The sequence below is a fragment of the Grus americana genome, chromosome 14, assembly GCF_028858705.1.
Source record: "Grus americana isolate bGruAme1 chromosome 14, bGruAme1.mat, whole genome shotgun sequence".
Taxonomy (NCBI): domain Eukaryota; kingdom Metazoa; phylum Chordata; class Aves; order Gruiformes; family Gruidae; genus Grus; species Grus americana.
The window spans coordinates 20,477,378-20,503,322 of NC_072865.1; the positions used below are offsets into that span (position 1 = coordinate 20,477,378).

The 25,945-nt window shown below is 58.0% G+C and overlaps 2 protein-coding genes across 2 annotated transcripts; both read right to left on the minus strand.

Annotated features, from left to right (window-relative positions):
- Positions 1 to 1,279: 1,279 nt before the first annotated feature.
- LOC129212605 (protocadherin beta-15-like) lies at positions 1,280 to 23,521 on the minus strand. Its single transcript, XM_054841422.1, has 2 exons — positions 20,498 to 23,521; positions 1,280 to 1,796 (listed from the first exon to the last, which is right to left on the minus strand). The coding sequence occupies exon 1, from the start codon at positions 23,080 to 23,082 to the stop codon at positions 20,641 to 20,643; it is 2,442 nt and encodes an 813-aa protein (XP_054697397.1). The 5' UTR covers positions 23,083 to 23,521; the 3' UTR covers positions 1,280 to 1,796; positions 20,498 to 20,640.
- Positions 1,793 to 14,210, minus strand: LOC129212989 (uncharacterized). Its single transcript, XM_054842257.1, has 6 exons — positions 11,542 to 14,210; positions 9,829 to 9,882; positions 7,801 to 7,991; positions 4,702 to 5,739; positions 4,457 to 4,635; positions 1,793 to 4,405 (listed from the first exon to the last, which is right to left on the minus strand). Exons 1-6 carry the CDS (start codon positions 13,980 to 13,982, stop codon positions 1,940 to 1,942), a joined length of 6,369 nt encoding a protein of 2,122 aa, XP_054698232.1. The 5' UTR covers positions 13,983 to 14,210; the 3' UTR covers positions 1,793 to 1,939.
- Positions 23,522 to 25,945: the final 2,424 nt, after the last annotated feature.

Sequence of the window (25,945 nt, forward strand, 5' to 3'; positions counted from 1 at the left end):
AGGGACATAGTTTAGTGGTAGACGTGGTCAAGTTAATGTTTGGACTTGATGATCTCAGGGATCTTTTCCAAACTAAGTGATTCTATCATTCTACTCAGGTTAACTGGACCGTAGATCATTCTCTCCTGGATGTACAACGGTGTTCTGTCAGCATCACTACACCAGTCCTTTGCTCAGGACTTACTGTTTATCAAGACCTTGTGGAAGGGATGGCATTTCCCTAGAGCAAAGCCTCTCCTTGGAAGCAGTTTTTGTTCACCAAATGCCCACCTCCTGGCGCTCCCCCAAGTACTTCTCAAAGGAACACGTACGCTGTCCTTGTGTCATCCATCTTCTGACACTGCTATAACTTTAGCGTCACTCCCCCCACCTCACTGCTTTGACGAGGCCTTTGCCCAGCCAGGCCCCTGTTAGCATACGGGCCAGTTACCCCTGACCTGGATCTAACTGCGCCCTGTTGTCACAAGAAGCTCAGTGGTCAGAAGACTTATAGAGGCCTGCCAGCAATTCCCTGCTCCCCACAACTTTCCTCAAAGCTCTTTCGACCATATCTCCAATCAGAAACAAAGTACCCGCTCAACTTGACCTCAAATAAAGGACAAAATGAGAAAAAACCTCCCAGGCTTTTCAAAAACTCTCACAGAGCTTTCCCAGAAAGAACATCCCTTCAAAGACTCCACACAAGGCATTTGGGTGTTCTCTTTATTGCATTGTTACACACAAGGGTACACTGCTTTACAACAGTACAGTTCAGAACTGCAGCACAACACAGCGTGAGGGCTTCCGAATATTCCGTGCCACACCGCCTTCATTCAAACAATTTGCTATGACACGTGTGGTGACAGTCCTTCTTAAGGGGAATAGGCAAGACAATGCTGACAGGCAGTTCACAGAGTAGAAGGAGAAAGGGCAAAAAGGAGGATGCAAATGCTCTTGCACAAACCCAGACAATCATATCGGGACAGCTTTCCACTCCCATCAAGAAGCCTCTGAATGGGGGAACAACAATGATGAGACCCACCCCGATGCCCTTTTCCAAGTTCACCTCAGTTCCACCTTCCAACAAAATCGCTTGCAGCAACTTGAGAACCCAAACATAACGAACATATTTTCACAACTCTGTACAGTTATAGGCTATGGCAACACCATTCCTGTTGCTATATTTCCTAGGCACTCCCAAGGAGACAACCTGGCAAACCTTCTGTTATCACCAGATAGAAATCTAGTGTGTTGTTTTCCTCTCCCTTAGAGGTAATGACACTGATCTACTCAAAGGGTCACAATACCCTTCTAGACTGCTGAGCACATCACAATAGTTAGACGTGAGCAGCTCCATGCTTCACTGGGCAGCCCTAGTGCAGCACATGCAGACACACAACGGCTGTACGGACAGACATAGTGACCAGAGGGCAAAACACACAGAGCCCACGCACCTCAGATGGAGACATGCAGGACCCACAAAAGGGAGAACCTCGAGCTTGCATCACATTGTGACACAGTACTCACAACTTCCTTGCTTTCCTGACCTGGGAGGAGGGCTACGTGCATTTCAGCGAGCATGTGATCTGTCTGCCCGACCTTGCCATTTCCTTACAACACAGAGCAAGAGGTCCGTGGTCTTGCCTAACAGCAAGGGAGACAAGAACATAGCCGGGGGCCCTGCAACTAACCCCACTCTTGAAGCATTTCAGAAATGGCTGTAACAGAGCTGAAACATTTCCGGAGTGAGGGAGCCCTGAGGTTCTTTTGCTTGCTTCTTTGTTTGTTTGTTGATTTATTATGCAGGGGGGGACAACCTTTCTTCTGACTTAGAATTTGAGGGAAACCAGGGATGCCAATTGCAAATGCAGATTAACTCTGCAGGAAGCATTGCCACAAGCTGTAGCCTGGATCCCTTCCTGTGACGAGGCGTGAAGCCTCTGGCTGTGCTGACTCCACGCTAGGTAAAGGAAAGACTGTTGAACGGTTCGGCAGAGAGCGTCCCTGGGTTGTCTGGTGCCACGTCCTCCATGGTGATAGGGCCCTGGGGCAAATCCTGTTCATCGTCAGCACCCCTGCCCCTGGCACAGTGCTGAGGTGGCAGGCTGGGGAGGATGGGCTTGAGGAACTTGAACTCGCTGTTGCCCGAGCCTGTTGTGAGGCTGACCTCGTAGCAATAGGCGTGGGGCAGGGTCCCCGCATTGGCCGCCTCGGCCAGGCTGCTCTGCAAGTTGCCGGTGCCGTAAAGCACGTGCCCACCCTTCAGCTCCTTTCTCTTGCACACCTTATGAGCGACGAAGGCGACCGTGGACGCGAGGAAGAGGACCGAGACAAAGACCAATGAAATGATTAAATAGGTGGTCAGGGAGCTGCCCTCGTCCTCCGTGGCCAGGCTGCTCTGCGGTAGGCGCACCTCCGAGAAGTCACTGAGCAGGAGCATGCTCAGTGCCGCAGTGGCTGACAGCGGTGGCCGCCCGTTGTCTCGCACCAGGATGACGAGCTTTTGCTTCACGGCGTCCCTCTCCGTCACTGGCCTCCTCAGCCGCACCTCCCCGCTTTGGGCACCCACCGCAAACAGCCCGGGGTCGCTGGCCTTCAGCAAGTGGTATGAGAGCCACGAGTTCTGCCCCGAGTCGGCATCAACAGCCACCACTTTGGTGACAAGGTACCCCGCCTCAGCCGAAATGGGCACCAGCTCGCTGGACGGTGGGCTGCTGTCCTGGGCGGGGTGCAGCACCAGAGGCGCATTGTCATTCTCGTCCACCACGACAAGGCGGACGGTCACGTTGGCGCTAAGGCGAGGCGACCCCGCGTCAGAGGCGCTCACTGAGACCTCAATCTGCCTCACATGCTCGTAGTCCAGGGGCCGCAGCACAAACACGTGCCCGTTCTCAGAGTTCACAGAGATACAGGAGCAGGGAGGCCGCTCTGCTGGGTGCGCTGGGGCCAGGGAATAGGTCACCTTGGCATTGGGCCCCACGTCGGCATCCGAGGCGCTGACGGCTCCAACGAGCGCCGTGGGCACATTGTTCTCACGCACGTACATGGTGTACGAAGTCTGGTTGAAGACAGGCGCGTTGTCGTTCACATCGGAGATGTCCACCGTGAAGGTCTGGGTGGTCGTGAGAGGAGGTGACCCCGCGTCTGCTGCTGTGACAGTGAGGATGTACCGCGCCGTCTCCTCCCGGTCCAGCGCGCTCACGGTCACCAGCTCATAGTAATTCTTGTAGGCTGGTCGCAGGGAGAACGACAGCTGGTCTTCCAGGGCACAGGTGATCTTCCCGTTGGCACCAGCATCCCGGTCCCTGACCGTGAAGAGGGCGACCACCGTCCCAGGTGATGCGCTCTCGGGGAGGGGGCTGCTGAAGGAACTGACCACCAGCTCCGGCGCGTTGTCATTCACATCCACCACCTCCACCAACACCTTGCAGATTGCTGAGAGGCCCCCGCCGTCCGTGGCCCGCACGCTGAGCTCGTGATTCTCTGCCACCTCAAAGTCCAGAGCCGTTGTGAGTCTAATTTCACCGCTCACAGGGTCAATGACAAATGCTGAGGGGCTCTGGCTCACCGCTTGGCTGAATTGATAGGAGATGGCCCCGTTAGGTCCTGCATCCAGATCGGATGCCACCACCTTGACAACCACAGAGCCCTCCGGAGCATTTTCCAGTACCTGGCCAATGTACACATCTTCTGTGAAGATGGGAACATTGTCATTTACATCTAGAACAACAATGTGGACTTGGGTGGTCCCGCTCCTGGGTGGCATACCCCCGTCCATGGCAATGAGACTGAAGCTCAAATCTGCCTGCTCCTCTCTGTCTAGTGGCTTCTCCAAGACCAGTTCCACGTACTTCTTGCCCTTACTCCGACTCCCAAAGGAGACACTAAAGTACTCGTTCTCGGGAGCGATGCTGTAAGCCTGGATGCTGTTGCTGCCAATATCCAGGTCCCGAGCCCCCTCCAGCGGGAAACGCAAGCCTGGGTTACTAGTTTCCAGGATCTTAAAAGTGACCTGTTGCTCGGGGAAAACGGGCGAATGGTCATTGATGTCCTCCACGGTCACCTCGACCCGAAAGAACTGCAGGGGGTTTGCCAGCAGGAGCTCGAAGGGGAGCGTGCACGTCCCGGACTGCCCGCACAGCTGCTCCCGGTCCAGCCTCTCGGCCACGACGAGGCGGCCGGTGCCGCGGTCTAAGCGAAAGTGCTGCCGGCCGTCCTCCGAGGCCAGGCGGGCGCGGCGAGCCGAGAGCTGCGCCGGGGCCAGCCCCGCGTCCTCCGCCACGTTCGCTACCACGGAGCCGCTCTCCCCCTCCTCGGCTACGGAGTAGCGGATGGGCTCGGAGCGAGCGTGCGGCAGGGAGAGGAAAGCAGAGAGACAAAGCACTTGCCTTGCGATCGCCATGTCGGGGCGGCGGACAGCCTCCGTCTCGCGGATCTCCCGCGCAGTCCTCCGCAGAAAGCGGTGCCCGGCAGCAGCGCGGCTGGGCGGCGGGCGTCCGTTCTCCCTCCCTCCCTCCTTCTCGCCGACTCCGGCTGGCGACCCGGAGCGCGGCCGCCGCGGCCCGGCAGCGGATGGCACGGAGCACCGCTCGCCGCCGCTACCCGGCTCCGCTCCGCTCGGCTGGGCTCCGCTCCGCTCCGCTCGGCTGGGCTGGGCTCGGCTGGGCTGGGCTCGGCTGGGCGGTGCTGGGCAGGGCCGGGCCGGGCCGGGCCGGGCTCGGCCGCCTCCCCGCCCGCAGCCGCTCGGCGCCGCCTTGGCCGGGAGCACCACCCTGCGGCCCGCGGCGGGACTGCGCCCGCCGCCGCCCGCTGCCCGCGCTGCCGGCTCGCACCGGCACACGGACCCGTGCGCACACACAGCTGCCCCGCGTCTTCCCCCGCTGCCCAGAGCCCGCGGGCGGGCGGGCGCGCTTGTCTCCCGGGAGGCCGATCCGTGCCCTTCGCGAAACACGGCGGCAAGACAAGCACGAGGCGGTTCCCACGGCGCCGTGCGGCGGAGGCGCGGCCCCGATCCACTCAGCCGCCTTGCCCGGCCGGACCAGCCGCCCAGGAGCCTCTCCGCAGGGGCAGCACGCAGGAACCAGCACGGCACGGCACTACACCGACTCGGGAATCCCAGCCTGAGGACGGGGAACGGAGGCGGGTCTCGGCAAGGCTCGGGCGTGCACGCGCCTGCCGGCCGGCCAGTCCGGCGGCGGAACGGGAGCCACCAAGCTCCCCGCGTTGGCTTCCCTCTCGCCAGCCGGCCGCGAGCTGCACAGCGGTTCTCGCTCCTTGCCTCCCCGCAGGAGCGTGGTTGAGCTGCCGGAATACGTCGGAGAAGCCGTCCACCGGGGCGATGCCGAGGGTGGCGGTGGCGGAGCGCGGCGGCTGCCCGCGCTCTCGCACCAGCACGACGAGGCTCTGCCGGGGCGCGTCCCTCTCGGACAGGGCCCGCGCCGTGCGCACCTGGCCGCTGTGCAGCCCCACGCGGAACAGCCCCGGCTCCGGCGCCTTGGCCAGCTCGTACGACAGCCACGCGTTCTGCCCCGCGTCCGCGTCCACCGCCACCACCTTGGCCACCAGCGCCCCGGGCTCGGCCGAGCGCGGCGCCAGCTCCACGCCCGCCCAGCCCGCGCCCGGCGCCGGCGCCGGCGGCGGGTACAGCACCTGCGGCGCGTTGTCGTTCTCGTCCACGATCACGAGCCGCACCGACACGTTGCTGCTCAGCGCCGGCGCCCCGCCGTCCTCCGCCCGCACCCACAGCCCCACCTCGCGCACCTCCTCGTAGGCGAAGGAGCGCAGCGCGTACAGCGCGCCCGTCTCGCCTGCACCCTCAGCAGGACTCGCTCTCTGCCGGCCCCGGCATAGTCTCTCTCACAAGTTCTGCCCGCCGCATTGCTGCATAGAATCACAGAATGACAGAATGATTGATAGAACAATAGAATAGAATGACAGAATAACAGAATGGCAGAACAATAGAATCGCAGAATGATAGGATGATAGAATCATAGAATCATAGAATGGTTGCAGTTTGATGGAATGTCTCCCTGGAGCCTTCTCTTCTGCAGGCTAAACAACACCAACTCTCTCAGCTTTTCCTCATAGCAGAAGTGTTCCGTCCCCATTATCATTTTGTAGCGCTCCTCTGGACTCACTCCAACAGGCCCATGTCTTTCTTGCACTGGGGACACCCAAGCTGGACGCAGTACTCCAGGTGGGGTGTCACCAGAGCGCAGTAGAGGGGAAGAGTCCCCTCCCTCGACCTGCTGGTGATGCAGCCCATGATACAGTTGGCATTCTGGGCTGCGAGCGCACATTGCTGGCTCATGTCCCATTTGTCACCCACCAGTACCCCCAAGTCCTTCTCCACAGGGCTGCTCTCATTCCCTTCATCCCCCAGCCTGTATTGGTCCCGGGGGTTGCCACAGTGCAGGTGCTGGACCTTGCACTTGGCCTTCTTGAACCTCATGAATTTTGCTTGGGCCCACCTCTCAAGCTTGTCCAGGTCCTTCTCAATGGCATCCCCTCTCTCAGGCGTACCACTCAGCCTGACACCATCTGCAAATGTGCTGAGGGAGCACTCGATCCCACTGTCTGTGTCGCTGACAAAGCTACTAAACAGTACTGGTCCCCGGACGGAGCACCGAGGGACACCACTCATCACTGATCTCCATCCGGGCATAGAGCCATTGACCACCACTCTCTGGAGGCAACCATCCAGGCAAGTCCTTATCCGCCAAATAGTCCATCCATCAAACCCATCTCTCTCCAATGCAGAGAGAAGGCTGTTGTGGAGGACCGTGTCAAAGGCCTTACAGGAGTCCGGGCAGGTGACATCCATGGCTCTTGCCTTGTGCACTGAGGTAGTCGCTCCATCACAGAAGGCCACAGGGCTGGTCAGGGAAGACTTGCCCTTGGTGAAGCCATGCTGGCTGTCTCAAATCTCCTCCCTGTCCTCCATGGCTTCTAGGAGCATCTGTTCCTTGATCATCCCAGGCTGATGGGTCAGTAGTTCCCAGGGCCCTCCTTTCTACCTTTTTTAGAAATGGGTGCAATGTTTCCATTTTTCCAGTCACCAGGGACTTCACCTGACTGCCATGACTTTTCAAATGTCATGGCTGGTGGCTTGACAGCTACATCAGCCAATTCCCTCAGGACTCTCAGATGCATCTCGTCAGGTCCCATAGACTTATGTATGTTCAAATTGCTCAGCTGGTCTCAAACCCGATCTTCTCTTGCAGTGGCAGGCACTTTGCTCCCTAGTCCCTGTCTTCAGGTTCATCCACTCGAGCAGTGTGGGAAGAGAGGTGGCCAGTGAAGACTGAGGCAAAGAAGTTGTTGAGTACCTCAGCCAGCATCCTCCTTGTCTGCTGTTACCAGTTCGCTAGTCATGTTCATCAGGGCAGGTACCCTTTCTTTGACCCTTCCTTTTCTGGCTGACATACCTATTGAAGATCTTCTTCATACTCTTTGCGTCCTTTGCCAAGTTCAGCTCCAGCCACGCCTTCGCCTTCTTGACCCCATCCCTACACAACCGGCCAAAGTCCCTACATTCCTCCCAGGAGCCCTGTCCCTGCTTCCACTGCCTGTGCATTTCTTTCTTGCCTTTTAGTTTGACCAGCAGGTCTTTACTCAGCCGTGCCGGTCTCTTGCCTTCCTTTCCTGACTTCTTACACATGGGGATCGAGAGGTCTTGCGCTCTTTGGAAAGCGTCCTTAAAGATGTGCCAGCTCTGTTCTGCTCTCTTGTCCCTCAAGGCAGTTACCCAGGGGCTTCTACTGACTCATGCCTACAACAGCTGCAAGTTTGTTTTCCTGAAATTCAGGCTCTGGACTTTACCCTTCGCCTGACCCCTGTCCCTCAGGACTGCAGACTCCACCACTGCATGATCACTGTAGCCCAGGCTGCCCCCAATCTTGACGTCTCTGATTAGCTCACTCGTGTTGGTGACCAACAGGTCCCATCTGACAGGCCTGTCTATTCCCTGGCCTGAGAAGTTATCCTTCCTAAAGGGCACCTCCAACGAGCCCCTCGGGAAAGTTCAGCAGTGTGTTCAGGCCCTCCGGTACACGCAACAGCCTCCCCTTCTCAGGAGGGAAAAACCGTAATAAAGCATCTAGTTATGAACTGCATCAAGCACACGAACCCTTGAGCTGGAATGACCAGACAACCAGCTGTTTGTCACCAGGAGGTGCACGTTCCTTGTGGTCTCAGTAAGAGAGAGGGAGGCACGCTGACTCTCGAAGATGTCATTCAGAACTCTCTCTCTTATAGCTCTCACTATTGGAAGGGATTAGCACAGAGAATGGTACGTCCCTGTAGAGGCCGAGAACCCTGAGCAGAGTAGCTTCACGCAGGACTCCAGCCACGCACAGCATGCCAGGCAGACCCTGGTCATAGAAAAGAAAGAGTGCTCTCGTTTCAGCAGCTCACGCCAATTTAGGACTTTCCGGCAAGAAACCATTTCTAGTCATCATTTCTACGGTCACAGTAGAAGAAGTTTGTATGTGGACTTCCTGCTTGCAGGTGGCTTTCTCACCGGTAGCACATGGGAGCAGCCTGCAGCGTCTTCAGTTACAATGAGGTCGATGAGTTTATCCTGCAAGGCGTTTATGCAGTGCAGCACAGCACAAGACAGCACAGCACAGCACAGGCCTACACCTTCCCAGATTAGCTGGATAGTGGATCGCTCAGTCCTCGATGTAAAATGGTCTTCTGGTCTGCATCACTACACCAGCCTTTGTTCAGGACTTACCGTTTTATCAAGCCCTTGTGGAAGGGATGGCTGTAGTCCTCTTCCTTTCCCAAGAGCAAAACTTCTCCCTGGTTATAGTTTTCACCAACCAACTGCTGCTCCCCCACATTCTTTCGCAAAGGATCACGTATGCTGTCTTTGTGCCATCCCTCCCCCAAAATCTTTAGAATCAAAGCACTTGGTGCTTGAACAGATCACGGTTGCCATCGGCAGCTGTTGGGAGAGTTGGAAAAGTCACTCCCCCACCACCTCACCGCTTTGGCGAGGCCTTTGCACACCCAGGCCCCTGTTAGCATATGGGCCAGTTTCCCCTGACCGAGACCTAACTGCGCCCTGCCGCCGCCATGAGCTCAGTGCTCAGAAGACACGTAGAGGCCTGCCAGCAATTCCCTGCTCCCCACAACTTTCCTGGAAGCTCTATCAACCATATCTCCAAGCAGAGACAAAGTACCCACCCTTTGAAAAACTCACAGAGCTTTCCCAGAAAGAACATCCCTACAAAGACTACTATCTCCACACAAGCCTTTTGGATCCTCGCTTTATTTCATTTTTGCACACAAGGGTATCCTGGTTTACAACAGAACACTTCAGAACTGCAGCACAACACAGCGTGAGGGCTTCTGAATATTCCGTGCCACACCGCCTTCATTCAAACAATTTGCTATCACATATGCAGTGACAGCCCTTCTTAAGAGGAATAGGCAAGACAATGCTGAAAGGCAGTTCACAGAGTAGAAGGAGAAAGGGCAAAAAGGAGGATGCAAATGCTCTTACACAAACCCAGAAAATCATATCGGGACAGCTTTCCACTCTGAAATGGGAAACAACAATGAGTTGGGTCTACTCAACAGGCCCTTTTCCAAGTTCATCTCAATTCCACCTTCAGACAAAGTACCTTGAAGCAACTGGTGGAGTTTCCTGACAACGCCCCCAAACACAATGAATGTCTTTTCACAACGAACATCTTTTCACAACTCTGTACAGTTACAGTCTATAAACAGCACCAGCTGTATCGGCTGAATGTTCACAAGTCCATGCGGCCTGCTGGGATTCATCCCAGAGTACTGAAGGAGCTGGCGGATGTTACAGCGGGACCCCTCTTGATCACCTACCAGAGGTCTTGGGACTCTGGGGAGGTCTCCGCTGGCTGGAAGATAGCCCACATGCTTCCAATTTACAAGAAGGGCATGAGGAAAGACCCAGGAAACTACAGACCTGTGAGTTTAACCTCAGTTCCTGGAAAATCTGTGGAGAAGATCTTACTGGGTGCGATGGAAAGGCATGTAAAGAGCAATGCAATCAGCAGGACCATGGCTTCACCCAGGGAAAGTCCTGTTTAATTAATTTTCTATCCTTCTATGATAAGGTCACCCACCTTGTGGATGAAGGGAAGATGGTGGATGTGGTATTTCAGGATTTTGATGAGCATTATAAGTCCTTTCTAACTAAAATATTCTATTCTGTTCTGTTCTGTTCTGTTCTATTCTATTCTATTCTATTCTATTCTATTCTATTCTACTTTACTGTATTCCATTCCATTCCATATCTGTTCTGTTCTGTTCCGCTCCATTCCACGCCATTCCACTCCATTCTGCTCTGCTCCATTCCGGTCCATTCAATTCCATCTCAACACCACTAGTGCTCTCATATTTCCATGTGTCCTGGTTTCATCTGAGAGGGTTCATTTTCTTCACAGTAGCTAGCATGGGGCTATGTTTTGGATTTGTGCTGGAAACAGCATTGATAATTTAGAGGTGTTTTTGTTATATGGACCTATGCTTGAGCGGTGCTTACACAGAGCCAAGACCTTTTCTGCTTCTCACACCGCCTTGCCAGTGGCACGGCTGGGGGTGCACAAGGAGTTGGGAGGGGACATAGACAGGGCAGGTGACCCAAACTAGCCAAAGGGGGTATTCCATACCATATGACATCATGCTCAGCATAAAAGGGGGGCTAGCTGGGGAGGGGGGTAGCAGCTCCAGGACGCGTGGCTTGGGGACAGTCCGGTTTCGGGACAGGTCTGAGCGTGCGGTCTGAGTTGTACGGTCCTTGGGTGAGAAACTGCATTGTGTACTACCAGTTTCGTATACTCTGTTAAGTACTGTTTTGTTTTGTTCTGTTTTGTCTTCCCTTCTCCCTTTGCTATCCCAGTAAACTGTCCTTATACCAACCCACCAGGTCTTGCCTTTTCCTTCCCATTCTCCTCCCCATCCCACTGGGGGGGAGGGGGGGGGAGGGAGTGAGTGGCTGCGTGGTGCTCAGCTGCCGGCTGGGGCTAAACCGTGACACCATGGCAATACAAAAGGGAAAGCCCACCCAACCCCCTCTTATGAGCCAAATGAAAATTTTGTGCAATTTGTGCACCACATTGTGACACAGTACTCACAACTTCCTTGCTTTCCTGACCTGGGAGGAGGGCTACGTGCATTTCAGCGAGCATGTGATCTGTCTGCCCGACCTTGCTATTTCATTACAGCACAGAGCAAGAGGTCCATGGTCTTGCCTAACAGCAAGGGAGACAAGAACATAGCCGGGGGCCCTGCAACTAACCCCACTCTTGAAGCATTTCAGAAATGGCTGTAACAGAGCTGAAACATCTTAGTTCCGGAGTGAGGGAGCCCTGAGGTTCTTTTGCTTGCTTCTTTGTTTGTTTGTTGATTTATTATGGAGGGGGGGACAACCTTCCTTCTGACTTAGAATTTGAGGGAAACCAGGGATGCCAATTGCAAATGCAGATCAACTCTGCAGGAAGCGTTGCCACAAGCTGTAGCCTGGATCCCTTCCTGTGACGAGGCGTGAAGCCTCTGGCTGTGCTGACTCCACGCTAGGTAAAGGAAAGACTGTTGAACGGTTCGGCAGAGAGCGTCCCTGGGTTGTCTGGTGCCACGTCCTCCATGGTGATAGGGCCCCGGGGCAAATCCTGTTCATCATCGGCGCCCCCGCCCCTGGCACAGTGCTGAGGTGGCAGGCTGGGGAGGATGGGCTTGAGGAACTTGAACTCGCTGTTGCCCGAGCCTGTTGTGAGGCTGACCTCGTAGCAATAGGCGTGGGGCAGGGTCCCCGCATTGGCCGCCTCGGCCAGGCTGCTCTGCAAGTTGCCGGTGCCGTAAAGCACGTGCCCACCCTTCAGCTCCTTTCTCTTGCACACCTTATGAGCGACGAAGGCGACCGTGGACGCGAGGAAGAGGACCGAGACAAAGACCAATGAAATGATTAAATAGGTGGTCAGGGAGCTGCCCTCGTCCTCCGTGGCCAGGCTGCTCTGCGGTAGGCGCACCTCCGAGAAGTCACTGAGCAGGAGCGCGCTCAGTGCCGCAGTGGCTGACAGCGGTGGCCGCCCGTTGTCTCGCACCAGGATGACGAGCTTCTGCTTCACGGCGTCCCTCTCCGTCACTGGCCTCCTCAGCCGCACCTCCCCGCTTTGGGCACCCACCGCAAACAGCCCGGGGTCGCTGGCCTTCAGCAAGTGGTACGAGAGCCACGAGTTCTGCCCCGAGTCGGCATCAACAGCCACCACTTTGGTGACGAGGTACCCCGCCTCAGCCGAAATGGGCACCAGCTCGCTGGACGGTGGGCTGCTGTCCTGGGCGGGGTGCAGCACCAGAGGCGCATTGTCATTCTCGTCCACCACGACAAGGCGGACGGTCACGTTGGCGCTAAGGCGAGGCGACCCCGCGTCAGAGGCGCTCACTGAGACCTCAATCTGCCTCACATGCTCGTAGTCCAGGGGCCGCAGCACAAACACGTGCCCGTTCTCAGAGTTCACAGAGATACAGGAGCAGGGAGGCCGCTCTGCTGGGTGCGCTGGGGCCAGGGAATAGGTCACCTTGGCATTGGGCCCCACGTCGGCATCCGAGGCGCTGACGGCTCCAACGAGCGCTGTGGGCACATTGTTCTCACGCACGTACATAGTGTATGAAGTTTGGTTGAAGACAGGCGCGTTGTCGTTCACATCGGAGATGTCCACCGTGAAGGTCTGGGTGGTCGTGAGAGGAGGTGACCCCGCGTCTGCTGCTGTGACAGTGAGGATGTACCGCGCCGTCTCCTCCCGGTCCAGCGCGCTCACGGTCACCAGCTCATAGTAATTCTTGTAGGCTGGTCGCAGGGAGAACGACAGCTGGTCTTTCAGGGCACAGGTGATCTTCCCGTTGGCACCAGCATCCTGGTCCCTGACCGTGAAGAGGGTGACCACCGTCCCAGGTGATGCGCTCTCGGGGAGGGGGCTGCTGAAGGAACTGACCACCAGCTCCGGCGCGTTGTCATTCACATCCACCACCTCCACCAACACCTTGCAGATTGCCGAGAGGCCCCCGCCGTCCGTGGCCCGCACGCTGAGCTCGTGATTCTCTGCCACCTCAAAGTCCAGAGGCTTTGTGAGTCTAATTTCACCGCCCACAGGGTCAATGATAAATGCCGAGGGGCTCTGGCCCACCGCTTGGCTGAATTGATAGGAGATGGCCCCGTTAGGTCCCGCATCCAGATCGGATGCCACCACCTTGACAACCACAGAGCCCTCCGGAGCATTTTCCAGTACCTGGCCAACGTACAATTTCTGTGTGAAGACCGGAGAGTTGTCATTTACATCTAGAACAACAATGTGGACTTGGGTGGTCCCGCTCCTGGGTGGAGTGCCTCCATCCATGGCAATGAGACTGAAGCTCAAATCTGCCCGCTCCTCTCTGTCTAGCGGCTTTTCCAAGACCAGTTCCACAGATTTGTCATCCTCACTCTGACTCCCAAAGGAGACACTAAAGTACTCGTTCTCGGGAGCGATGCTGTAAGCCTGGATGCTGTTGCTGCCAATATCCAGGTCCTGAGCCCCCTCCAGCGGGAAACGCGAGCCCGGGTCACTCCTTTCCGGGATCTTAAAAGTGACCTGTTGCTCGGGGAAAACGGGCGAATGGTCATTGATGTCCTCCACGGTCACCTCGACCCGAAAGAACTGCAGGGGGTTTGCCAGCAGGAGCTCGAAGGGGAGCGTGCACGTCCCGGACTGCCCGCACAGCTGCTCCCGGTCCAGCCTCTCGGCCACGACGAGGCGGCCGGTGCCGCGGTCTAAGCGAAAGTGCTGCCGGCCGTCCTCCGAGGCCAGGCGGGCGCGGCGAGCCGAGAGCTGCGCCGGGGCCAGCCCCGCGTCCTCCGCCACGTTCGCTACCACGGAGCCGCTCTCCCCCTCCTCGGCTACGGAGTAGCGGATGGGCTCGGAGCGAGCGTGCGGCAGGGAGAGGAAAGCAGAGAGACAAAGCACTTGCCTTGCGATCGCCATGTCGGGGCGGCGGACAGCCTCCGTCTCGCGGATCTCCCGCGCAGTCCTCCGCAGAAAGCGGTGCCCGGCAGCAGCGCGGCTGGGCGGCGGGCGTCCGTTCTCCCTCCCTCCCTCCTTCTCGCCGACTCCGGCTGGCGACCCGGAGCGCGGCCGCCGCGGCCCGGCAGCGGATGGCACGGAGCACCGCTCGCCGCCGCTACCCGGCTCCGCTCCGCTCGGCTGGGCTCCGCTCCGCTCGGCTGGGCTGGGCTCGGCTGGGCTGGGCTCGGCTGGGCGGTGCTGGGCAGGGCCGGGCCGGGCCGGGCCGGTCTCGGCCGCCTCCCCGCCCGCAGCCGCTCGGCGCCGCCTTGGCCGGGAGCACCACCCTGCGGCCCGCGGCGGGACTGCGCCCGCCGCCGCCCGCTGCCCGCGCTGCCGGCTCGCACCGGCACACGGACCCGTGCGCACACACAGCTGCCCCGCGTCTTCCCCCGCTGCCCAGAGCCCGCGGGCGGGCGGGCGCGCTTGTCTCCCGGGAGGCCGATCCGTGCCCTTCGCGAAACACGGCGGCAAGACAAGCACGAGGCGGTTCCCACGGCGCCGTGCGGCGGAGGCGCGGCCCCGATCCACTCAGCCGCCTTGCCCGGCCGGACCAGCCGCCCAGGAGCCTCTCCGCAGGGGCAGCACGCAGGAACCAGCACGGCACGGCACTACACCGACTCGGGAATCCCAGCCTGAGGACGGGGAACGGAGGCGGGTCTCGGCAAGGCTCGGGCGTGCACGCGCCTGCCGGCCGGCCCGTCCGGCGGCGGAACGGGAGCCACCAAGCTCCCCGCGTTGGCTTCCCTCTCGCCAGCCGGCCGCGAGCTGCACAGCGGTTCTCGCTCCTTGCCTCCCCGCAGGAGCGTGGTTGAGCTGCCGGAATACGTCGGAGAAGCCGTCCACCGGGGCGATGCCGAGGGTGGCGGTGGCGGAGCGCGGCGGCTGCCCGCGCTCTCGCACCAGCACGACGAGGCTCTGCCGGGGCGCGTCCCTCTCGGACAGGGCCCGCGCCGTGCGCACCTGGCCGCTGTGCAGCCCCACGCGGAACAGCCCCGGCGCCTTGGCCAGCTCGTACGACAGCCACGCGTTCTGCCCCGCGTCCGCGTCCACCGCCACCACCTTGGCCACCAGCGCCCCGGGCTCGGCCGAGCGCGGCGCCAGCTCCGCGCCCGCCCAGCCCGCGCCCGGCGCCGGCGGCGGGTACAGCACCTGCGGCGCGTTGTCGTTCTCGTCCACGATCACGAGCCGCACCGACACGTTGCTGCTCAGCGCCGGCGCCCCGCCGTCCTCCGCCCGCACCCACAGCCCCACCTCGCGCACCTCCTCGTAGGCGAAGGAGCGCAGCGCGTACAGCGCGCCCGTCTCGCCTGCACTCTCAGCAGGACTCGCTCTCTGCCGGCCCCGGCATAGTCTCTCTCACAAGTTCTGCCCGCCGCATTGCTGCATAGAATCACAGAATGACAGAATGATTGATAGAACAGTAGAATAGAATGACAGAATAACAGAATGGCAGAACAATAGAATCGCAGAATGATAGGATGATAGAATCATAGAATGGTTTCAGTTTGATGGGACCTTGAATGCTCATCTACTCCACCCCCTCGCTTTACAATGAGCAGGGACGTTTTCAACTAGACGGTTAGTCAGAGCACGGTCCAACTTAAGCTTGGATTTTACCAGGGATGGGGCATCCACAACCTCTCTGGGCTACCTTTTCCGGTGTTTCACTACCCTCATCGTAACAAATGTCTCCCTGATATCTAGTCTGAATCTCCCCTCTTTTAGTTTAAAACCATCACCCCTTGTCCTATCACTACAGGCCCATCTAAAACTTCTGTCCCCATCTTTCTTATAAGCCCCCTTTAAGTATTGAATGGCTGCAAGAATGTCTCCCTGGAGTCCTCTCTTCTGCAGGCTAAACAACACCAGCTCTCTCAGCTTTTCCTCATAGCAGAAGTGTTCCATCCCCATTATCATTTTGTAGCGCTCCTCTGGACTCACTCCAACAGGCCCATGTCTTTCTTGCACTGGGGACACCCGAGCTGGACGCAGTACTCCAGGTGGGGTGTCACCAGAGCGCAGTAGAGGGGAAGAGTCCCCTCCCTCGACCTGCTGGTGATGCAGCCCATGATACAGTTGGCATTCGGGGCTGCGAGCGCACATTGCTGGCTCATGTCCCATTTGTCACCCACCAGTACCCCCAAGTCCTTCTCCACAGGGCTGCTCTCATTCCCTTCATCCCCCAGCCTGTATTGATCCCGGGGGTTGCCACAGTGCAGGTGCTGGACCTTGCACTTGGCCTTCTTGAACCTCATGAATTTTGCATGGGCCCACCTCTCAAGCTTGTCCAGGTCCTTCTCAATGGCATCCCCTCTCTCAGGCGTACCACTCAGCCTGACACCATCTGCAAATGTGCTGAGGCCACACTCAATCTCACTGTCTGTGTCGCTGACAAAGCTACTAAACAGTACTGGTCCCCGGACGGAGCACCGAGGGACACCACTCATCACTGATCTCCATCCGGGCATAGAGCCATTGACCACCACTCTCTGGAGGCAACCATCCAGGCAAGTCCTTATCCGCCAAATAGTCCATCCATCAAACCCATCTCTCTCCAATGCAGAGAGAAGGCTGTTGTGGAGGACCGTGTCAAAGGCCTTACAGGAGTCCGGGCAGGTGACATCCATGGCTCTTGCCTTGTGCACTGAGGTAGTCGCTCCATTACAGAAGGCCACAGGGTTGCTCAGGGAAGACTTGCCCTTGGTGAAGCCATGCTGGCTGTCTCAAATCTCCTCCCTGTCCTCCATGGCTTCTAGGAGCATCTGTTCCTTGATCATCCCAGGCTGATGGGTCAGTAGTTCCCAGGGCCCTCCTTTCTACCCTTTTTAGAAATGGGTGCAATGTTTCCATTTTTCCAGTCACCAGGGACTTCACCTGACTGCCATGACTTTTCAAATGTCATGGCTGGTGGCTTGACAGCTACATCAGCCAATTCCCTCAGGATTCTCAGATGCATCTCGTCAGGTCCCATAGACCTATGTATGTTCAAATTGCTCAGCTGGTCTCAAACCCGATCTTCTCTTGCAGTGGCGGGGACTTTGCTCCCTAGTCCCTGTCTTCAGGTTCATCCACTCGAGCAGTGTGGGAAGAGAGGTGGCCAGTGAAGACTGAGGCAAAGAAGTTGTTGAGTACCTCAGCCAGCCTCCTCCTTGTCTGCTGTTACCTGTTTGCTAGTCATGTTCATCAGGGCAGGTACCCTTTCTTTGACCCTTCCTTTTCTGGCTGACATACCTATTGAAGATCTTCTTCATACTCTTTGCGTCCTTTGCCAAGTTCAGCTCCAGCCACGCCTTCGCCTTCTTGACCCCATCCCTACACAACCGGCCAAAGTCCCTATATTCCTCCCAGGAGCCCTGCCCCTGCTTCCACTGCCTGTGCATTTCTTTCTTGCCTTTTAGTTTGACCAGCAGGTCTTTACTCAGCCGTGCCGGTCTCTTGCCTTCCTTTCCTGACTTCTTACACATGGGGATCGAGAGGTCCTGCGCTCTTTGGAAAGCATCCTTAAAGATGTGCCAGCTCTGTTCTGCTCTCTTGTCCCTCAAGGCAGTTACCCAGGGGCTTCTACTGACTCATGCCTACAACAGCTGCAAGTTTGTTTTCCTGAAATTCAGGCTCCGGACTTTACCCTTTGCCTGACCCCTGTCCCTCAGGTCTGCAGACTCCACCACTGCATGATCACTGTAGCCCAGGCTGCCCCCAATCTTGACGTCTCTGATTAGCTCACTCGTGTTGGTGACCAACAGGTCCCATCTGACAGGCCTGTCTATTCCCTGGCCTGAGAAGTTATCCTTCCTAAAGGGCACCTCCAACGAGCCCCTCGGGAAAGTTCAGCAGTGTGTTCAGGCCCTCCGGTACACGCAACAGCCTCCCCTTCTCAGGAGGGAAAAACCGTAATAAAGCATCTAGTTATGAACTGCATCAAGCACACGAACCCTTGAGCTGGAACGACCAGACAACCAGCTGTTTGTCACCAGGAGGTGCACGTTCCTTGTGGTCTCAGTAAGAGAGAGGGAGGCACGCTGACTCTCGAAGATGTCATTCAGAACTCTCTCTCTTATAGCTCTCACTATTGGAAGAGATTAGCACAGAGAATGGTACGTCCCTGTAGAGGCCGAGAACCCTGAGCAGAGTAGCTTCACGCAGGACTCCAGCCACGCACAGCATGCCATGCAGACCCTGGTCATAGAAAAGAAAGAGTGCCCTCGTTTCAGCAACTCACGCCAATTTAGGACTTTCCAGCAAGAAACCATTTCTAGTCATCATTTCTACTGTCGAAGAAGTTTGCATCTGGACTTTCTGCTCACAGGTGGCTTTCTCGCTGGTACCACGTGGGAGCAGCCTGCAGGCTCCTCATTTAAATGAGCTGAGTTTATCCTTCCAGGAAAGGATCTGTGGAACACAACATAGCACAGGACAGCACAGGACAGGCCTGTGCCTGAAAGGAGGTTGTAAGGAGGTGGGTGTTGGTCTCTTTTCCCAAGTACGAAGCGACAGGATGAAATGAAATGGGCTCAGGTTTCACCAGAGGAGGTTCAGATGAGATATTAGGAAACATTTCTTCACCCAAAGGATTGTCAAGCCTTGGAACAGGCTGCCCTGTGCTTCAGTCACCATCTCTGGAGGTGGTGCTTAGGGACATAGTTTAGTGGTAGATGTGGTCAAGTTAACGGTTGGACTTGATGATCTCAGGGATCTTTTCCAAACTAAGTGATTCTATCATTCTACTCAGGTTAACTGGACCGTAGATCATTCTCTCCTGGATGTACAACGGTGTTCTGTCAGCATCACTACACCAGTCCTCTGCTCAGGACTTACTGTTTATCAAGACCTTGTGGAAGGGATGGCATTTCCCTAGAGCAAAGCCTCTCCTTGGAAGCAGTTTTTGTTCACCAAATGCCCACCTCCTGGCGCTCCCCCAAGTACTTCTCAAAGGAACACGTACGCTGTCCTTGTGTCATCCATCTTCTGACACTGCTACAACTTTAGCGTCACTCCCCCCACCTCACTGCTTTGACGAGGCCTTTGCCCGCCCAGGCCCCTGTTAGCATACGGGCCAGTTACCCCTGACCTGGATCTAACTGCGCCCTGTTGTCACAAGAAGCTCAGTGGTCAGAAGACTTATAGAGGCCTGCCAGCAATTCCCTGCTCCCCACAACTTTCCTCAAAGCTCTTTCGACCATATCTCCAATCAGAAACAAAGTACCCGCTCAACTTGACCTCAAATAAAGGACAAAATGAGAAAAAACCTCCCAGGCTTTTCAAAAACTCTCACAGAGCTTTCCCAGAAAGAACATCCCTTCAAAGACTCCACACAAGGCATTTGGGTGTTCTCTTTATTGCATTGTTACACACAAGGGTACACTGCTTTACAACAGTACAGTTCAGAACTGCAGCACAACACAGCGTGAGGGCTTCCGAATATTCCGTGCCACACCGCCTTCATTCAAACAATTTGCTATGACACGTGTGGTGACAGTCCTTCTTAAGGGGAATAGGCAAGACAATGCTGACAGGCAGTTCACAGAGTAGAAGGAGAAAGGGCAAAAAGGAGGATGCAAATGCTCTTGCACAAACCCAGACAATCATATCGGGACAGCTTTCCACTCCCATCAAGAAGCCTCTGAATGGGGGAACAACAATGATGAGACCCACCCCGATGCCCTTTTCCAAGTTCACCTCAGTTCCACCTTCCAACAAAATCGCTTGCAGCAACTTGAGAACCCAAACATAATGAACACATTTTCACAACTCTGTACAGTTATAGGCTATGGCAACACCATTCCTGTTGCTATATTTCCTAGGCACTCCCAAGGAGACAACCTGGCAAACCTTCTGTTATCACCAGATAGAAATCTAGTGTGTTGTTTTCCTCTCCCTTAGAGGTAATGACACTGATCTACTCAAAGGGTCACAATACCCTTCTAGACTGCTGAGCTGGAATTGTGCACATCACAATAGTTAGATGTGAGCAGCTCCATGCTTCACTGGGCAGCCCTAGTGCAGCATATGCAGACACACAACGCCTGTCCGGACATATATAGTGACCAGAGGGCAAAACACACAGAGCCCATGCACCTCAGACGGAGACATGCAGGACTCACAAAAGGGAGAACCTCGCGCTTGCACCACATTCTGACACAGTACTCGCAACTTCCTTGCTTTCCTGACCTGGGAGGAGGGCTACGTGCATTTCAGCGAGCATGTGATCTGTCTGCCCGACCTTGCCATTTCATTACAGCACAGAGCAAGAGGTCCATGGTCTTGCCTAACAACAAGGGAGACAAGAACATAGCCGGGGGCCCTGCAACTAACCCCACTCTTGAAGCATTTCAGAAATGGCTGTAACAGAGCTGAAACATTTCCGGAGTGAGGGAGCCCTGAGGTTCTTTTGCTTCTTTGTTTGTTTGTTGATTTATTATGGAGGGGGGGACAACCTTTCTTCTGACTTAGAATTTGAGGGAAACCAGGGATGCCAATTGCAAATGCAGATTAACTCTGCAGGAAGCGTTGCCACAAGCTGTAGCCTGGATCCCTTCCTGTGACGAGGCGTGAAGCCTCTGGCTGTGCTGACTCCACGCTAGGTAAAGGAAAGACTGTTGAATGGTTCGGCAGAGAGCGTCCCTGGGTTGTCTGGTGCCATGTCCTCCATGGTGATAGGGCCCCGGGGCAAATCCTGTTCATCATCGGCGCCCCCGCCCCTGGCACAGTGCTGAGGTGGCAGGCTGGGGAGGATGGGCTTGAGGAACTTGAACTCGCTGTTGCCCGAGCCTGTTGTGAGGCTGACCTCGTAGCAATAGGCGTGGGGCAGGGTCCCCGCATTGGCCGCCTCGGCCAGGCTGCTCTGCAAGTTGCCGGTGCCGTAAAGCACGTGCCCACCCTTCAGCTCCTTTCTCTTGCACACCTTATGAGCGACGAAGGCGACCGTGGACGCGAGGAAGAGGACCGAGACAAAGACCAATGAAATGATTAAATAGGTGGTCAGGGAGCTGCCCTCGTCCTCCGTGGCCAGGCTGCTCTGTGGTAGGCGCACCTCCGAGAAGTCACTGAGCAGGAGTGCGCTCAGTGCCGCAGTGGCTGACAGCGGTGGCCGCCCGTTGTCTCGCACCAGGATGACGAGCTTCTGCTTCACGGCGTCTCTCTCCGTCACTGGCCTCCTCAGCCGCACCTCCCCGCTTTGGGCACCCACCGCAAACAGCCCGGGGTCGCTGGCCTTCAGCAAGTGGTACGAGAGCCACGAGTTCTGCCCCGAGTCAGCATCAACAGCCACCACTTTGGTGACGAGGTACCCCGCCTCAGCCGAAATGGGCACCAGCTCGCTGGACGGTGGGCTGCTGTCCTGGGCGGGGTGCAGCACCAGAGGCGCATTGTCATTCTCGTCCACCACGACAAGGCGGACGGTCACGTTGGCGCTAAGGCGAGGCGACCCCGCGTCAGAGGCGCTCACTGAGACCTCAATCTGCCTCACATGCTCGTAGTCCAGGGGCCGCAGCACAAACACGTGCCCGTTCTCAGAGTTCACAGAGATACAGGAGCAGGGAGGCTGCTCTGCTGGGTGCGCTGGGGCCAGGGAATAGGTCACCTTGGCATTGGGCCCCACGTCGGCATCCGAGGCGCTGACGGCTCCAACGAGCGCCGTGGGCACATTGTTCTCACGCACGTACATGGTGTACGAAGTCTGGTTGAAGACAGGCGCGTTGTCGTTCACATCAGAGATGTCCACCGTGAAGGTCTGGGTGGTCGTGAGAGGAGGTGACCCCGCGTCTGCTGCTGTGACAGTGAGGATGTACCGCGCCGTCTCCTCCCGGTCCAGCGCGCTCACAGTCACCAGCTCATAGTAATTCTTGTAGGCTGGTCGCAGGGAGAACGACAGCTGGTCTTCCAGGGCACAGGTGATCTTCCCGTTGGCACCAGCATCCCGGTCCCTGACCGTGAAGAGGGCGACCACCGTCCCGGGTGATGCGCTCTCGGGGAGGGGGCTGCTGAAGGAACTGACCACCAGCTCCGGCGCGTTGTCATTCACATCCACCACCTCCACCAACACCTTGCAGATTGCTGAGAGGCCCCCGCCGTCCGTGGCCCGCACGCTGAGGTCGTGATTCTCTGCCACCTCAAAGTCCAGAGGCTTTGTGAGTCTAATTTCACCGCTCACAGGGTCAATGACAAATGCTGAGGGGCTCTGGCCCACCGCTTGGCTGAATTGATAGGAGATGGCCCCGTTAGGTCCCGCATCCAGATCGGATGCCACCACCTTGACAACCACAGAGCCCTCCGGAGCATTTTCCAATACCTGGCCAATGTACACATCTTCTGTGAAGACCGGAGAGTTGTCATTTACATCCAGAATGACAATGTGGACTTGGGTGGTCCCGCTCCTGGGTGGAGTGCCTCCATCCATGGCAATGAGACTGAAGTGCATCTCCGCCTGCTCCTCTCTGTCTAGTGGCTTTTCCAAAACCAGTTCCACGTACTTCTTGCCCTTACTCCGACTCCCAAAGGAGACACTAAAGTACTCGTTCTCGGGAGCGATGCTGTAAGCCTGGATGCTGTTGCTGCCAATATCCAGGTCCTGAGCCCCCTCCAGCGGGAAACGCGAGCCCGGGTCACTCCTTTCCGGGATCTTAAAAGTGACCTGTTGCTCGGGGAAAACGGGCGAATGGTCATTGATGTCCTCCACGGTCACCTCGACCCGAAAGAACTGCAGGGGGTTTGCCAGCAGGAGCTCGAAGGGGAGCGTGCACGTCCCGGACTGCCCGCACAGCTGCTCCCGGTCCAGCCTCTCGGCCACGACGAGGCGGCCGGTGCCGCGGTCTAAGCGAAAGTGCTGCCGGCCGTCCTCCGAGGCCAGGCGGGCGCGGCGAGCCGAGAGCTGCGCCGGGGCCAGCCCCGCGTCCTCCGCCACGTTCGCTACCACGGAGCCGCTCTCCCCCTCCTCGGCTACGGAGTAGCGGATGGGCTCGGAGCGAGCGTGCGGCAGGGAGAGGAAAGCAGAGAGACAAAGCACTTGCCTTGCGATCGCCATGTCGGGGCGGCGGACAGCCTCCGTCTCGCGGATCTCCCGCGCAGTCCTCCGCAGAAAGCGGTGCCCGGCAGCAGCGCGGCTGGGCGGCGGGCGTCCGTTCTCCCTCCCTCCCTCCTTCTCGCCGACTCCGGCTGGCGACCCGGAGCGCGGCCGCCGCGGCCCGGCAGCGGATGGCACGGAGCACCGCTCGCCGCCGCTACCCGGCTCCGCTCCGCTCGGCTGGGCTCCGCTCCGCTCGGCTGGGCTGGGCTCGGCTGGGCTGGGCTCGGCTGGGCGGTGCTGGGCAGGGCCGGGCCGGGCCGGGCCGGGCTCGGCCGCCTCCCCGCCCGCAGCCGCTCGGCGCCGCCTTGGCCGGGAGCACCACCCTGCGGCCCGCGGCGGGACTGCGCCCGCCGCCGCCCGCTGCCCGCGCTGCCGGCTCGCACCGGCACACGGACCCGTGCGCACACACAGCTGCCCCGCGTCTTCCCCCGCTGCCCAGAGCCCGCGGGCGGGCGGGCGCGCTTGTCTCCCGGGAGGCCGATCCGTGCCCTTCGCGAAACACGGCGGCAAGACAAGCACGAGGCGGTTCCCACGGCGCCGTGCGGCGGAGGCGCGGCCCCGATCCACTCAGCCGCCTTGCCCGGCCGGACCAGCCGCCCAGGAGCCTCTCCGCAGGGGCAGCACGCAGGAACCAGCACGGCACGGCACTACACCGACTCGGGAATCCCAGCCTGAGGACGGGGAACGGAGGCGGGTCTCGGCAAGGCTCGGGCGTGCACGCGCCTGCCGGCCGGCCCGTCCGGCGGCGGAACGGGAGCCACCAAGCTCCCCGCGTTGGCTTCCCTCTCGCCAGCCGGCCGCGAGCTGCACAGCGGTTCTCGCTCCTTGCCTCCCCGCAGGAGCGTGGTGGAGCTGCCGGAATACGTCGGAGAAGCCGTCCACCGGGGCGATGCCGAGGGTGGCGGTGGCGGAGCGCGGCGGCTGCCCGCGCTCTCGCACCAGCACGACGAGGCTCTGCCGGGGCGCGTCCCTCTCGGACAGGGCCCGCGCCGTGCGCACCTGGCCGCTGTGCAGCCCCACGCGGAACAGCCCCGGCTCCGGCGCCTTGGCCAGCTCGTACGACAGCCACGCGTTCTGCCCCGCGTCCGCGTCCACCGCCACCACCTTGGCCACCAGCGCCCCGGGCTCGGCCGAGCGCGGCGCCAGCTCCACGCCCGCCCAGCCCGCGCCCGGCGCCGGCGCCGGCGGCGGGTACAGCACCTGCGGCGCGTTGTCGTTCTCGTCCACGATCACGAGCCGCACCGACACGTTGCTGCTCAGCGCCGGCGCCCCGCCGTCCTCCGCCCGCACCCACAGCCCCACCTCGCGCACCTCCTCGTAGGCGAAGGAGCGCAGCGCGTACAGCGCGCCCGTCTCGCCTGCACCCTCAGCAGGACTCGCTCTCTGCCGGCCCCGGCATAGTCTCTCTCACAAGTTCTGCCCGCCGCATTGCTGCATAGAATCACAGAATGACAGAATGATTGATAGAACAGTAGAATAGAATGACAGAATAACAGAATGGCAGAACAATAGAATCACAGAATGATAGGATGATAGAATCATAGAATCATAGAATGGTTGCAGTTTGATGGAATGTCTCCCTGGAGCCTTCTCTTCTGCAGGCTGAACAACACCAACTCTCTCAGCTTTTCCTCATAGCAGAAGTGTTCCGTCCCCATTATCATTTTGTAGCGCTCCTCTGGACTCACTCCAACAGGCCCATGTCTTTCTTGCACTGGGGACACCCGAGCTGGACGCAGTACTCCAGGTGGGGTGTCACCAGAGCGCAGTAGAGGGGAAGAGTCCCCTCCCTCGACCTGCTGGTGATGCAGCCCATGATACAGTTGGCATTCTGGGCTGCGAGCGCACATTGCTGGCTCATGTCCCATTTGTCACCCACCAGTACCCCCAAGTCCTTCTCCACAGGGCTGCTCTCATTCCCTTCATCCCCCAGCCTGTATTGATCCCGGGGGTTGCCACAGTGCAGGTGCTGGACCTTGCACTTGGCCTTCTTGAACCTCATGAATTTTGCATGGGCCCACCTCTCAAGCTTGTCCAGGTCCTTCTCAATGGCATCCCCTCTCTCAGGCGTACCACTCAGCCTGACACCATCTGCAAATGTGCTGAGGGAGCACTCGATCCCACTGTCTGTGTCGCTGACAAAGCTACTAAACAGTACTGGTCCCCGGACGGAGCACCGAGGGACACCACTCATCACTGATCTCCATCCGGGCATAGAGCCATTGACCACCACTCTCTGGAGGCAACCATCCAGGCAAGTCCTTATCCGCCAAATAGTCCATCCATCAAACCCATCTCTCTCCAATGCAGAGAGAAGGCTGTTGTGGAGGACCGTGTCAAAGGCCTTACAGGAGTCCGGGCAGGTGACATCCATGGCTCTTGCCTTGTGCACTGAGGTAGTCGCTCCATCACAGAAGGCCACAGGGCTGGTCAGGGAAGACTTGCCCTTGGTGAAGCCATGCTGGCTGTCTCAAATCTCCTCCCTGTCCTCCATGGCTTCTAGGAGCATCTGTTCCTTGATCATCCCAGGCTGATGGGTCAGTAGTTCCCAGGGCCCTCCTTTCTACCTTTTTTAGAAATGGGTGCAATGTTTCCATTTTTCCAGTCACCAGGGACTTCACCTGACTGCCATGACTTTTCAAATGTCATGGCTGGTGGCTTGACAGCTACATCAGCCAATTCCCTCAGGACTCTCAGATGCATCTCGTCAGGTCCCATAGACTTATGTATGTTCAAATTGCTCAGCTGGTCTCAAACCCGATCTTCTCTTGCAGTGGCAGGCACTTTGCTCCCTAGTCCCTGTCTTCAGGTTCATCCACTC